Source organism: Pseudonaja textilis, chromosome 6, assembly GCF_049901715.1.
Source record: "Pseudonaja textilis isolate UNSWEBS1 chromosome 6, rPseTex1.2, whole genome shotgun sequence".
In the NCBI taxonomy this organism is placed as follows: domain Eukaryota; kingdom Metazoa; phylum Chordata; class Lepidosauria; order Squamata; family Elapidae; genus Pseudonaja; species Pseudonaja textilis.
Window position 1 is genome coordinate 8227275 of NC_141995.1, and position 13632 is coordinate 8240906.

Consider the following 13632-nt stretch of genomic DNA (forward strand, 5'->3'; position numbering starts at 1 on the left):
CTGATCAGCTGGACCTCGGGAAATTTGCCCCATTTCATGATCTGTCTGGCCACATTTGTTAAGCGAATCACTGCAGCTCTTAAGTTAGTAATGCAGTGAAGTAAATCTGACTAAGCCCATGGGTGTGTTCTCAGCAATTTTAAGAGATGTGTATTTTTGACTCCCAGGGTTCCTCAACCAGCACGTCCACACATCATAAAGTTGGAGAAATTGAGGAACATTGGTATAAGTCAGTGTCAGAAGTCTCTATTTCTTTCTCCAGCTTGAATGCATAACTGGCAGATGTCTATGGAGATTCTCAGTCATTCAGGTCATGGTTGTGCTTCATTCAAGAGGCAACTTGACTTTCTGGTTTGGCTTCTTATCCAAGAAGCTTCCTCAACTCCGGTGGATGTTTTCCATATATATGGAAATCTATAGTACTTGTTGTTTTGAACAAACTGTAGTTTATGTACAGACTACTTACAGTGCTTGGCTTAAAGATCAGCTTAAGTCGTAAAACAAGCTGATAAGGATTGGCAATAGTGTAAAGTCTACCTCCAATGATATGTGACTCCATTGTACTTCTTGTAGTTTTGTAGTTTTCTTAAAACCAATATGGAAATAGCACTTCAACATTTTTTAAAAAACTTTTGTCTAGCTCTGCAGTTTCCTAGTCATGGTCTCCTCTCCAAGCATCAACCGGATCAGATCCTACTTCATTTAAGAAGCCAGCCACAATTGCTAGAAGATCAACTTGCTTGTTTTCTCCCTGGCTACATCGGTGATGACCCAGGGTGGGATACAAAACAAACACAGTCACAGAAAACAGGTGAAGCTCCTTTTATTCCTTCACTTTGCTTCCAAGCTCCGAATATCCTTGATGGAAGGCAAAAAACTCCCACACAAACAGTTACAAGAAGAAGGAAAAAAGCAACACAAACCAGGCAAGATAAGGGCTGGAGGACATCCACAGGTGACACTGGGAAGGATGTCAAACTCAGAGAGGAACCATAAACTAGAGATATTTACACACTTTGCTTCCAGCATTCGCCTGTACGCAGGTCTGTCCTCTTATTCAGTTGTCACAGCTGCAGCCCATGAAGAGGATCAAAGTCATCTCTTCCCAAGTAGACAATGTCTCTCCCTTATCATCTCTTCCCCACGTGTCCTAGGATGGAGAGGGGATGGGCTTGGGTCCTCCTCTGACTGCCCAGCCGGCCTCTGCCCTTCCCCAGCCTCCTCCACAACCTCTGGAGCCACACTCCCACTCCCTGTGGACTGTTCCTCCTCTCCCTCAGAGTCAGTCCCCACTCCTCGCCTCCATGCCCAGGCTTCTTAGGGCCCCAACAGGAAGCAGTTGTTGGAGCTAGGCAGCCACCATGAGAAAGAGTTGGCAAACCAGCTGGTTCAGTTCAAACTGGATCTGACCGAGAAGGAGGCTCAGCAGAAGCACCACACTGAGGACTAGGAACATAGGCTTTCCAAGCAGAGGGAAGACCTGTGGGAGTGTAAGGCCAGGTACCGGTACGTGGAGGCTCAGCAGGCTGAGATGGTCAGCCAGTTCCAGGCCATGATGCAGTGCCCTGGAAATAAGGCCCTCTGGCTCTTCGCCATCAGTAGCCCTTCCCTCCAGCCTTCGCCCAAACCCCTCACCAGGAAGCAGAAGCAGACCCCAAGTTCTGCTCCCCCCGCCGAACCACACAAAAAGACCCCGAAGGGAGCGACTCTCTGCAGCAACGCAAATGTTCATTGCACTTATCCGTCCCAGGGGCCGTCGTTTGAGGATCCCTAATTTAGTGCAATATTAAAAATGCAAATAATTTTTCTGCTGACCACCAAAATTTTCTCACAGACCACTAGTGGTCCATGGACCACCAGTTGGTGACGGCTGGATTTAGGAGATCTCCGAGGTCCCTTTCAACTCTGTTATTGTGTATTTTGTCTTCAAAACTCCTCTTTCCTTTTGAAAGACATGTTCAAAGCAAAATGTGTTTCCTCAAAGCAAAATTGTCTGGCTGATGTCTCAGCAAAATGTTACAATCCCAGAAGGATACTGAAAGCAATTGGATGAATACTCTCAATCCGGAAAAGAGATGGATGCAAACAAGAACTGAAACAATCACGCACAAAACATAGGCCAGGATTTCTTATACTCTAGCTCTAGAGAAAGTACAAAGTAATGAAAAACATTCCCTTGGTTGACCAATAGGGGGCTTCAGGATACCAATGATCTCCACCAGAACATTCTGGTTGGTCCTCAAAAGCAAAAATTTGTGAAAATTGCCAGATGCTAGCAAAAAGCAACCACTTTTCTAGTGCTCTGCCCTGGGCCCTTTCTTCATTTGCACCCAAGTATGGTATAAACACACCCTATTAAGATCTCTCCCTTTTGTCAGGTGCCCAGAGCTTTTATTTCTATTAAGTGTTGTATCTTATGGTTCTTGAGTCTTGACGAATGTATCTTTTATGTATACTGAGAATATTTGCACTAAGACAAATTCCTTGTGTGTCCAATCACACTTGGCCAATAAAGAATTTCTATTCTATTTTATTCTATTCTATTCTATTCTATTCTATTCTATTCTATTCTATTCTAATTCCATTCCATTCTATATCATCTATTCTATTTTATATTCTATATCCTATCCTATATTCTATTCCATTCTAGTCCAGTCCATATATTTTATATTCTAATTCTATTCTATTCCATTCCATATCATCTATTCTATTCTATTCTGTTCTGTTCCGTTCCGTATCATCTATTCTATTCTATTCTGTTCTGTTCCATTCCATTCCATTCCATATCATCTATTCTATTCTGTTCTGTTCCGTTCCATTCCATTCCATATCATCTATTCTATTCTGTTCTGTTCTGTTCCGTTCCGTTCCATTCCATATCATCTATTCTATTCTGTTCTGTTCCGTTCTGCTCCATTCCATTCCAAAAAAATTTACTACTGGTTCTGCAGGTGTGGCTTGGTGGGTGTGGCTTGGTGGGTGTGGCTTAGTGGGTGTGGCAGGGGAAGGATACTGTAAGCTCCCCATTCCCTCCCCACCCCACTAACCTGCTTTCCAGCACCGTTGTCCTGTGCAGGGCAACCAAAGAAGACCCAGCCAATCAGATGTGACTCGGGAGGCAGAGAAGAGATGGTGTTGGTGGGGCCAGTCAGAGGTGGGATTTGCTGGTTCTCCAAACTACTCAAAATTTCCGCTACTGGTTCTCCAGAACTGGTCAGAACTTTCTGAATGCACTTCTGTACCCAACCATCCTTCATGTTTTGGCTTTCAATCCCCTATATAAACCTATTTCCTCCTTTCTTTAATAAGGTCCAAGGACAGCCTCATGGTTTCCCAGTTCTGTTAAGACTTCGTCACCCTTGAATTCTCAGAAGGAAATCAAGAAATCTCTGTGACAGAGGAATTAAAGTTGGGAGCAACCAATTTGAAAACAATCTAGTTTCCCACAGACTTAAAGATGGATGGAAAGCACATCCGCAGCAGCAGGTTAGAGTCCTTAATGACAGTAGCTACAAGGAGGAGCCCTCCTAGGAGAGGTGGCCATATCCTGAGTCAAATGGCGTTCCTCTCTAATTAGATGACAATATCTGGCATTAGCCATACCTTAGTGACAAATTAAACACACCCAATGGAAGTATGGCAGACTTGTTCTACAGATTTTTCTTCTGCCCTCTTTTTAAAGTCTTTTGAAACAAGGAAGCATGGTATTAATGATAAATACAGGGTGGATTCATCACATTAAAAGAAAAATAGCCAGTGATTCAAGAATTGGTGACATTCCAGATACTATCCTCCAATTCCTCAATTTAATCAAACTGAACGATCGTTGGAATATTTCTTTCTCTCCATCCCTTGCTTATTCCCAAGAGAGAAAGTTGCTTAAAATTATCTCGTTTTGGCTTTAGACAATTGCCTAGTTACATTTCATAAACATACACGTCATTCTCATGCAAATGATTGCAGTTCCCTTTTTATATTGATGGGAAAATGAACGCAAAAAAAGCTCTGAGTTTGGAGGGGGTTTTTTTGCCATTGATTTATCACATTTATTTATTTACTCATTGGCATTTAATTCTGTAAGCTTCTCATTACTTGAAACCTGGTCAAATATTGGTAATTCTTGATTTACAACCATTGGTTTAGTAACCGTTCAGTTACAACAGCGCCGAAAAATGTGACATGTGACCATTTTTCATACTTAATGACCATTGCCGCATTCCCCATGATCACATGATCAAAATTCAAACTTGGCCACTTCACATTTATGACGGTTGCAGGGTCCCGGGGGGTCATGTGATCGCCTTTTACGACCTTCTGACAAGCAAAGTCAATGGGGATCCCAGATTCACTTAACAACCATGTGACTAGCTTCACAAGTGCAGCAATTCACTTAGCGACGGTGGCAATAAAGGTCGCAAAAAGGGGGCAAAGTTCACTTAACCACCATCTTGCTTAGCAACTGAAATTTTGGGCTCAGTTGTGGTTTGTAACTCAAGGACAACCAGTACAAAAAAAAGATTTGGCTCCTCTGGATTTGAAAAAAAAAACTTGTTTCATTTTTAAAAAGCCTACCATAATTAGCATTTTTTTAAAAATGTAAGTCTGCTTTGTTCCTTATTTTCACAAAACCCTTGTTGCCAAAGACTGGAGAATTGCCACTGAATTTCTGTGTATGTGCCTCCAGGAAAGAATGAAAATAAGATCGTAGGATGCACAAACCCAAACACTTATTTTCCCTCCCCTGTGACAGGGGGAATCCAGCTTTTTATAACTTGGGGCAGGAAATGCAAATCAGGAACTTGGCCCAGTTCAGTCCATCATAGTTAAAATAAACAAATAAATGAAAAATAGGTGGCTTAGGGCAATGGGTGAATCAGGGGTGGGTTTCTACCGGTTTTGTCCACCTCTGTAGAACCGGTTGCTCCGAAGAGCAACAGACATAGAACCGGTTCACCTGTGCTCTTACCTGACCTTTTATTTCCTGCTTTTTCAACCGCAGCTGCTTTGTGCGGCACAGCTGCGGTTGAAAAAGCAGGAAAAAAGAGGCTTTTCCAACCACTGCACACTTGCACACAGCACTGCTCAGCTGTCCGGGCAGCTCAGCAGGTCGTAAATTGCACTCACACGTGACGCAGAGTAAATTGCATGCATGTGCGACACAGAGCAAAAAAAATCGGTAGTTATACCAGTCGGAACCCATCCCTGGTGTGAATCCATTCCATGTGGCGTCCTCTCCACCTTGCACGACTGCTGTGAAGACCTTCACAGGCAGGCAAATGGGCCTCGCCCTAGAGCAGTGGCGGCTAACCTTTTTCGGCTCCTGTGCCGATAATTGCGTGCGCTTGTGTACCAGCACCCAGAAGGCAATGCGTGCTGGGGGCCCCCCATGCCTCCTGTGCATGCATGTGACCCCCCCTTGCACACTGCGCATCTGCACGCATGATTCCCCCCTCGTGCGCCGTGCATCTTTGCGCAGGCGTGCGTGACTCCTTCCTTACGCGCCAAACACCTGTGTGTGCGATTCCCACCCTTGTGCACCATGTCTTTGCAGATGCATGCGCAACTCCCTCCTCATGCACAGCGCATCTGCGCATGTGCATGCATTTCCTGTGTACAGCACATCTGTGCATGCACGCACCTTTCCCCCTCGCACACAGCACGTCTGCACATGCCTGTGCAATCCCCACATGTAGCGTGTCCCTGCGCTGCACGCACATCTCACACACACACACACCCTCCACCCCGTGCATACACACCAGATACCCAACAATCAGCTGTTGGGTGATGGCATGCGCATGCGCAGAGGGGCTCTTTCGGGCAACCTCTCGCATGCCAGAGAAATGGCTCTATGTGCCACTTCTGGCACACATGGCATAGGTTCGCCAATACGGCTCTAGAGCTTCCATGGAGCTTCCGTGGTCAGCAGCAGTCTTATCAGCTGCAGGAGGCCAAAATAGAGGAAGAAGCGAACGAGTGTTGAGTTCGCATTCCGATTCTCAAGCCGCCCCCTTTGTGACTGACTCAGCTTTGGGATGCGATCCGACAGCGAGTCTTTCTTTTCCTGTTCCAGACAAGGAATAATGGATGGAAGCGGATCAAGGAGAGATTCAACCTGGAAATAAGGAGGAATTTTCTGACCATGAGAACAATTTAACCAATGGAACGGAAGTTGCCTTTGGAAGTTGTGGGAACTTCATCATTGGAAGCTTTCAAGAAGAGATTGGATAGAAATGGTGTAGGGTCCCCTGCTTGGGCAGAGGGTTGGACTAGATGACCTACAAGGTCCCTTCAACTCTTGTTATTCTGTTACAGGTCATCCTCGACTCACAGCAGTTCATTTAGTGGCCGATGTTACAACAGCGTGACTTGTGACCGTTTTTCACACTTACGACCGTTGCAGCATTCCCCATGGTCACATAATCAAAATTCAAATGCTCAGCCCACTGACTCGTATTTAGGGCGGCTGCAACATCATGTGACCCCACTTTGCGACCTTCAGTGGGAAAGCCAGATTTCACTTAACCAGCCGGTTACTAATTTAACAACTTCAGCAATTTGTTTAACAGCTATGGCAAGAAAGGTCCTAAAAGGGGGCAAAGTCCACTTAACAACTGTCTTGCTTAGCGACAGACATTTTGGGCTCCATTGCAGTCGTAAGTCAAGGACTACCTGTATGCTGGCCAAAAAGCTGGGCTGTTTTCTAGCTGCCTCTTTGCCTGGCCGTCTTGCTTAGTGACAGACATTTTGGCCTCCACTGCAGTCATAAGTCAAGGACTACATGTATGCTGGCAAAGAGGTTGGGCTGCTTTCTAGCTGCCTCCTTGCCTGGATCAAGGGGCGCCCCGTCTCACTTAGTAACATTTTGGCCTCCACTGCGGTCGTAAGTCAAGGACTACCACCTGTATGGGGCTGCTTCCTTGCCTGGAACAAGGGGCGCCCCTCGCTGTTGCTGCCCAGCTGGGAAGTGCCAGATGTGTGTGTGTGGGGGGAGACTCGCAGGCCAACCCTCCCCCCCACGCCTTTCCTCTCCCGAATTAGGAGAGAAGAAACCCCCCCGCTCCGAACCCCCCCCCTCCCGGGGGACCCGGACTCGCGCAAGAAAAGCCCGGCGCGGAGGGGTGAGCGGCGCGCAAAATCCCGGCCCGGCGAAGCGCTGCTTTTCGGGGCTCCGGGCGCGCAACGTCTGCCGCCTGAGCCCGCGCTTGGGCGACTGACAGCCCGCCCGCCCGCCGCCGGCGGGGCTGAGAAAGCAAAGGGCGGAGGGAAGGAGAGGAGGGGAAGGAGGGGAGTCCTTCGACCCCCGCCTCGCCTTCTTCGCTCGCCTCCCCCGCCCCGCCTCTCTCTCCTCCTCCCCCCCCCCCCCCCCGAATGGTCGCTTCCAGCCGGGTGGCCATGTTCCCGCTTATAGAGTCGCGAGCGAGCGCGGGCGAAAGCCGAGCGGGGGGGAGGAGGAGGAGGAGGAGGGTGGGGGAGCCAGAAGGAGTGGCCGCGCCGGGCGGAGGCGAAGGGCGGCGGAAGGCGAGGCAGCGTGAGAGGAGACGCCGGACAGAGCCTCCTTTGCGCCCGCAGACCCCAGCGCGAAGCATGGCCGTGGCGGTGGGCAGACCCGCGGTGAGTCCGGCGGGGAGGGAAGCCAGGGGCCCGCTCTGGAGCTGAGTCGGCCCGGCCTGAACACGTGTCCGCCGCCGGGTGCCGTCTGCCAGGCGGCCGGGCTGCTGCGTTAACGGAGGTGCCGGCGGGAGGGCGCGAAAAGCTTCGCCCGGGAGGGCGGAGGAGGGTCGGTGGGGAGCTCGCGGTCCTCCCGGGGGGGGGCCCTTTCGGAGCCCGGGGCCGGGCAGCGAAGGAGCTTTTCCTTCCTTCCCGCCTCTCTCGCTTCTCCGTCCAAGAAGCCGCTTGAAAAGAGCGCCGGGGCCATTGGGCGAAGCTGCTGGAGTTGGAGCCTTGGGCCTCTTCAGACGTTACGGGAAACACGTGGGTTTCAGCTCGATGGGGTGGTGGGGAGGGACTGGGCCCTGCTAATTGTATTGTATTTAAAAAGCCTGGCGGGTTTAAAACAGCCCAGCGCTTTGCTATTGGAAGGTATTCCAGGGTTTGTTATGTGGGGCGGAGGTGGTTTTGCAGTGGCCGGGAACAAGGATGGGGGCGAAAAGCCGCGCGCGTTTCTCGAGGTTTTAGACACGTGTTTGTGTTACAGTGGCAATCCTAATGATAATAGAAGCCCCCATCACTACACACACCTCACTCACTCCTCACTCACGCACACAATCCTGCAATGGGTTTTTGCAATGGGCTGGGCGCCCCTTTGATAAGGTTGTGAATTAACAGAGCTTTTTTCTACACGTGTGAACGCATCTTTGGGCTTTTGCAAGGAGCTGGGCATCCCTCTGATATGATTGTGAAGGAACAGAGCTTTTTTCTACACGTGTGAATGCATTTGGGGGCTTTTGCAATGAGCGGAACATCCCTCTGATACTACTATGAATTAAAAGCTGTGTGAATGTATCTTTGTAGGCTGCCATTTGGGGTCTGTCTAGTGCTGTTGAACCCAGAAAAGCTTCTGCTAACTACCTTTCCCCAACCTTCTGCCTTAAAGGTCCATGGGAGGAGAACCTTTCAGAATATATTTATTTATGAAATTTATTTACCGCCCGTCTGGTATCCAATGACTCTTCCCAGTGGTTTTTCCTCCAGCCCGTCATCTGCAACCTTTTCCCCTGCCAACCTCCTCCTTTTCCTCCCCCCACCCATTCCCTTCATTTTCTCCTAGCTCTTCTTTTGGGGGAAAATTAAGTTCAAGCACAGTTCTAAATTCCCAAAGATGAATTAAGTGAGCTGTCAAGCCAGAAATCCCTCACCTAATTCTTTCCGCAGCTATCCTGATGGAGGGCTTTTTTTTTTTGGCAGTTCAGTCTCTCCCATCGTTTATGTCTCTTCATCTGTCCTGGGGAAAGGAACAAATATGGATGAAAGTTTTTATAAGTCTAAAAATGTGGGCCGCTCTGATAAGTTCATAATCATAATTGAACAGGGCAGACGGATTCTGACCTAGTCGTCCAACTTACAGGCTTTTCCTCTCAACCCTACATTTCTGGACTGATTTCATCTCCTTGGTATTTAGACAAGGAAGTAGAAAAACTCTCTGGAGATTCAGCAGAGTTGATACTACAAGGGCAAAATCTGGTTCAAGAACAGACGGCACATCTGTGGTTTTCGAAGCATTACTTTATAGGGAAATTGTAAAACCTTTCTTCCAAACAACTTCAGAAAGTTGTTGGAGAATGTATAGAGAAATGAATATATTGTGATTTGATGGCCTCTTATTGTGTTTTGGATAAAGGCAAAATGGAACACCCGTAGTGGTTGGAGGTCTGCCTTTCAAGAATGAATTCTTAGAAGCATTTCAAATGCCTTCTGTTCTAAAAACAGTAATGTAAGTCAATATTATAGACCCGCAAGATTAATTTAATCTCTTTTTTCTATCACTGCCCCTCCCAAATTTCATGCAACAGTTAGCCAAAGAGTTCTGGTGTACTCTGGGACTGGAGGGAGATCTGTATTTTGTGGGGGAGGGGACTGTAAAATCAGCCCTAGAGGAAGGACTGTAACCCCCCCAACAAGCCCCCTGCCCTTGGAATTAGCATTTCAGTTGTGTGTTCTTCTCTATGTGTGCAACTCAGAAAAGCGAAGACCAGAATATGAAGTTAATGACTCAGTTCATTTAGCTGATTTTGTATATTTTTCAGAAAATTTTCTAGCTGGTGAAAAGCTTTATTTGCTGGATTCCACAGTTGTGATGGATATGCACACAAACACACAAAAATCAAAATGTTAATGCATATATTAATTTGTCATAGCAAAACCAGATCTTGCTTCTGTAGTATTGCAAAGGCTGTGTACATGCCAAAGAACAAAGAGGCATTATAAATGTTAATTAGCATTATTGGTGAAATTGTTAAATAGAGATTAAAAGTGAGTCATTTTGGTCTAGTCTAAGGGATAAGGCAGCAGGCTAGAAAGAGGAAAATCCTGAGTTCAAGTCCCACCTTAGCTATGAAAGCCAACTGAATGACTTTGGGCCAGTCAACAGGACACAGAGTTCTAGTCCCGCCTTAGGCATGAAAGCCAACTGAATGACTTTGGGCCAGTCAACAGGACACACCTTAGCTATGAAAGCAAGCTGGGTGACTTTAGGCCAATCAACAGGACACTGAGAGTTCTAGTCCCGCCTTAGGCATGAAAGCCAACTGAATGACTTTGGGCCAATCAACAGGACACTGAGAGTTCTAGTCCCGCCTTAGGCATGAAAGCCAACTGAATGACTTTGGGCCAATCAACAGGACACTGAGAGTTCTAGTCCCACCTTTGACGTGAAAGCCAGCTGAGTGACTTTGGGCCAATCAACAGGAGTCAGTGAGTTCTGGTCCCGCCTTAGGTGTGAAAGCCAGTTGGGTGAATTTGAACCAGTCCCACTTCACAGGGTTGTTGTTGAGGGGAAAATAGGAAGAAGAAAACATGTTGGATATGTTCACTACTTTGAGTTATTTGTAAAAATAATAAAGGTGGGATACAAATAAACAAAAATTTTAAAAGATTAGAGGGTGTTCGTGTGTGTATATGTTTCCAAAGGCAGCTTCATTCTTTTCCCTCTTGCTTTCTCATTTTTCAAATATACTAACAAATTCGTAATTTACAATAGCAAATTAATTATTATTTAATACTATTATTTAATACTAGTAAGTATAAATTAGTTTTTTTTTTAAGACAATGCGGGGATCTTGTGACCCATCAGCCTAATATGAAGATTCTTACTAAAAAGGAGAGAAAAATAAGCTTTTTGTTATGTCTGTCATGTATGGAGATGTTGGTGAAAGTAAATTCTAAACATATGAAGGTAATCTTACATCCTCGGGAGGAAGGAGGGGGGGGAAAAAAAAAGATTTGATTGACTTTTCCTGCTTACTTTTTTTTTAAATGTGCATGCCTGTAAAACAGATGTTCTACTTGAGCAAATGACTTTACTGTGGCTCCTTTCAGATTGTGGAAAAATAGATCTCTGTTCAAGACGAAGTCTGGCCTTATCTGGTTTCTTTGGCATTTACAATGCAGTGTTTAGCTGTAATAGACTCACGGGTGATCTATTTGGCAGTTGCAATTTCCCTTTTAGCCGACATTGTGGATTTGATGGTAGGAAGGAGATTGTTCAGCCTAAATCAGTTTGCAAACTTCAAAGGTTGTACCATAAAAAGATCTCTGAGTTTTGTCCATCTTTTGCAAAAAGAGAGGGGGTAAAATGCAGGTAGTCCTCGACTTACAACAGTTCGAAGTTACGACATTAAAAAAAAGTGACTTATGACCGTTTTGCACACTTACAGCCATTACAGCATTTCCGTGGCCACATGATCAAAATTCAAATGTTTGGCAACTGACTCCTATTTATGACGGTTGCAATGTCCCTTTTGCGACCTTCTGACAAGCAAAGTCAACAGGGAAACCAGATTCACTTAGTAACCATGCTACTAATTAAACAACTGCAGTGATTCACTTAACAACTGTGGCGAGAAAGGTCGTAAGATGGGACAAATTTTGCTTAACAAATGTCTTGCTCCACAACAAAAATTTTAGGCTCAACTGTGATTGTAAGTCAAGGACTACCTCTGTAGCCATTACACTTAAATTCACATTTCCCCAACTATTTTTTTTAAATTATATTTATTGAAATGAATAATAACAACGCTGTGGCTAGAATTTAAATACTAGTGCAGATTTATGGCTTGGAATAATCTGCTTTGAAAAGTCCCACTGGGAAGGCTACATAAAAAGGAAACTAGAGCCCAGTAGGTGGTTGGGATAGTTTCTAAAAAGGGCAGAAATATTCTCTAGGTCAGAGTGGGCAACTTTCTGGCAACAGGCAACCACATTGTTTATATTACATTTTTTGCATAGCTGAGGGTCACAGCGGGCCTTTGTGATTTTGTGTGCCAAGAGAAGAAAAATTTAAACCAGATGTGGCTGTAAACGGTAATCTAAGACAGGGGTCTCCAACCTTGTCAACTTTAAGCCTGGAGGACTTCAACTCCCAGAATTCCCCAGCCAGCAAAGCCAAGATTGGAGACCCCTGATCTAAGATGTGTTTGGCTTAGTGTGTTATGTAAACACAGACACTGTCACTAAAAATCACCCTGAATCCTTTGGTATCTAGGAATCCTAGTTAATGGTTTAGCGTCACATGTAAACTTACCAACACACAAACTAGAGTAGCAAATACAGGTAAGCCTTCAATTTACAGCAGTTAGTTTAATGACCGTTCAAAGTTACAGTGGCACTGGAAATAGTGAGTTATGACCATTTCTCACATTTACGACATTTGCAGCATTACTATGGTCACATGATGCTTTGGCAACTGACTCATATTTACGATGGTTGCAGTGTCCCGGAGTTTTGTGATCATCTTTTGGGACCTCCTGGCAAGGAAAGTCAATGGGGAATCCTGATTCACTTAACAACAATGCTACAAAATTTAAGAACTGCAGTGATTCACTTAACAACTGTGGCAAGAACAGTCGTGACATGGGGCAAAACTCACTGAACAAATATCTCACTTAGCAACAGAAATTTTGGGCTCAGTTGTCATAAGTCGAGGACTACCTGTATATCATCAAAAGAAGTACGGTATAATTTGTTATTTATTCATTCTTGGAAATCGCTCATCTGGAATTCAGGACCACCTATAAAGCATGCTTCGTTTTTAAAACTTGTATTTCAATGTTCTTCGTTGTCCTCCCTCTCTCCCTTCCTTCTTATCCTTCCCTTTCTAAACTTCCTTCCTTCCTTTCCTAATTTTTCTCCCTCCCTCTCTTTTATCTTATCCCTCTCTTCCTAACCTTCCTTCCTTCTTATCCTTCCCTTTCTGACCTCCCTCCTTCCTTTCCTAACCTTGCTCCCTCCCTCTCTCCCCTTATCTCTCTCTCCCTCATCTGTGATATATTTTATAGATGGCCCTTTACTTGTACGACATTTAATTGCAAGGATGATTGGTTCCATCTTCTTGCTGTATCTTTTGGTGAACCCATTGTTATGCTCTTTGACCAAGATAACTGGTTTAATCGTTAAAACATTGCTGTTCATCTGTAGAAAGATTCCGCCACACACACACACACACACAAATTGTAGTTTGTGAGTAGGAGGCAGGACACAAAATCTAGGAGAAATCTGCGATCTGTTCAGTTTGACTAACTCCACCCCAATACTGGAGTTGAGTCATCAGCTTTATCAGGCAAATACGATGTTACATTAAGAGCCCCCTTCAGAAGCAGCTAGCAGAAACATTATAAACAAACCATATTGTTGCAAACTGTTGACAACGTTTCCTTTCCTTACTTTTATAAAGTAACTTTACCCTAATGTATTACATTTTTCTTCAGTGGAAGCAGAATTGTTACTGTGTGGTTTCAGTTTGCAACAGTGACCCAGCTGTGAATTTTATTTTTATCCTTAAGCTTCTGATACTTCAAACCAAGATCCACGTTAACCACTTCCTGCAGAATTGTCGTCCTTCTTTCTCTTCAGACCTTTCGCTTGGCCTTTATCTCCCACGACCGTTTTTTTTTTTTTTCTGTTTCAGTTCCTTTCCCT

The 13632-nt window shown here is 45.3% G+C and overlaps 1 protein-coding gene across 5 annotated transcripts in view; it reads left to right on the forward strand.

Annotated features, from left to right (window-relative positions):
• Positions 1-7461: 7461 nt before the first annotated feature.
• The window catches only part of SEPTIN11 (septin 11), a 117861-nt gene continuing 111690 nt past the window's right edge, over positions 7462-13632 (forward strand). For all 5 annotated transcript variants that reach the window (XM_087935778.1, XM_087935780.1, XM_087935779.1 and 2 more), the window contains exon 1: positions 7462-7611. In XM_087935778.1, coding sequence (XP_087791904.1) covers positions 7585-7611 — 27 coding nt within the window. In that variant the 5' untranslated portion in view covers positions 7462-7584. The remainder of the gene's footprint in view (positions 7612-13632) is intronic.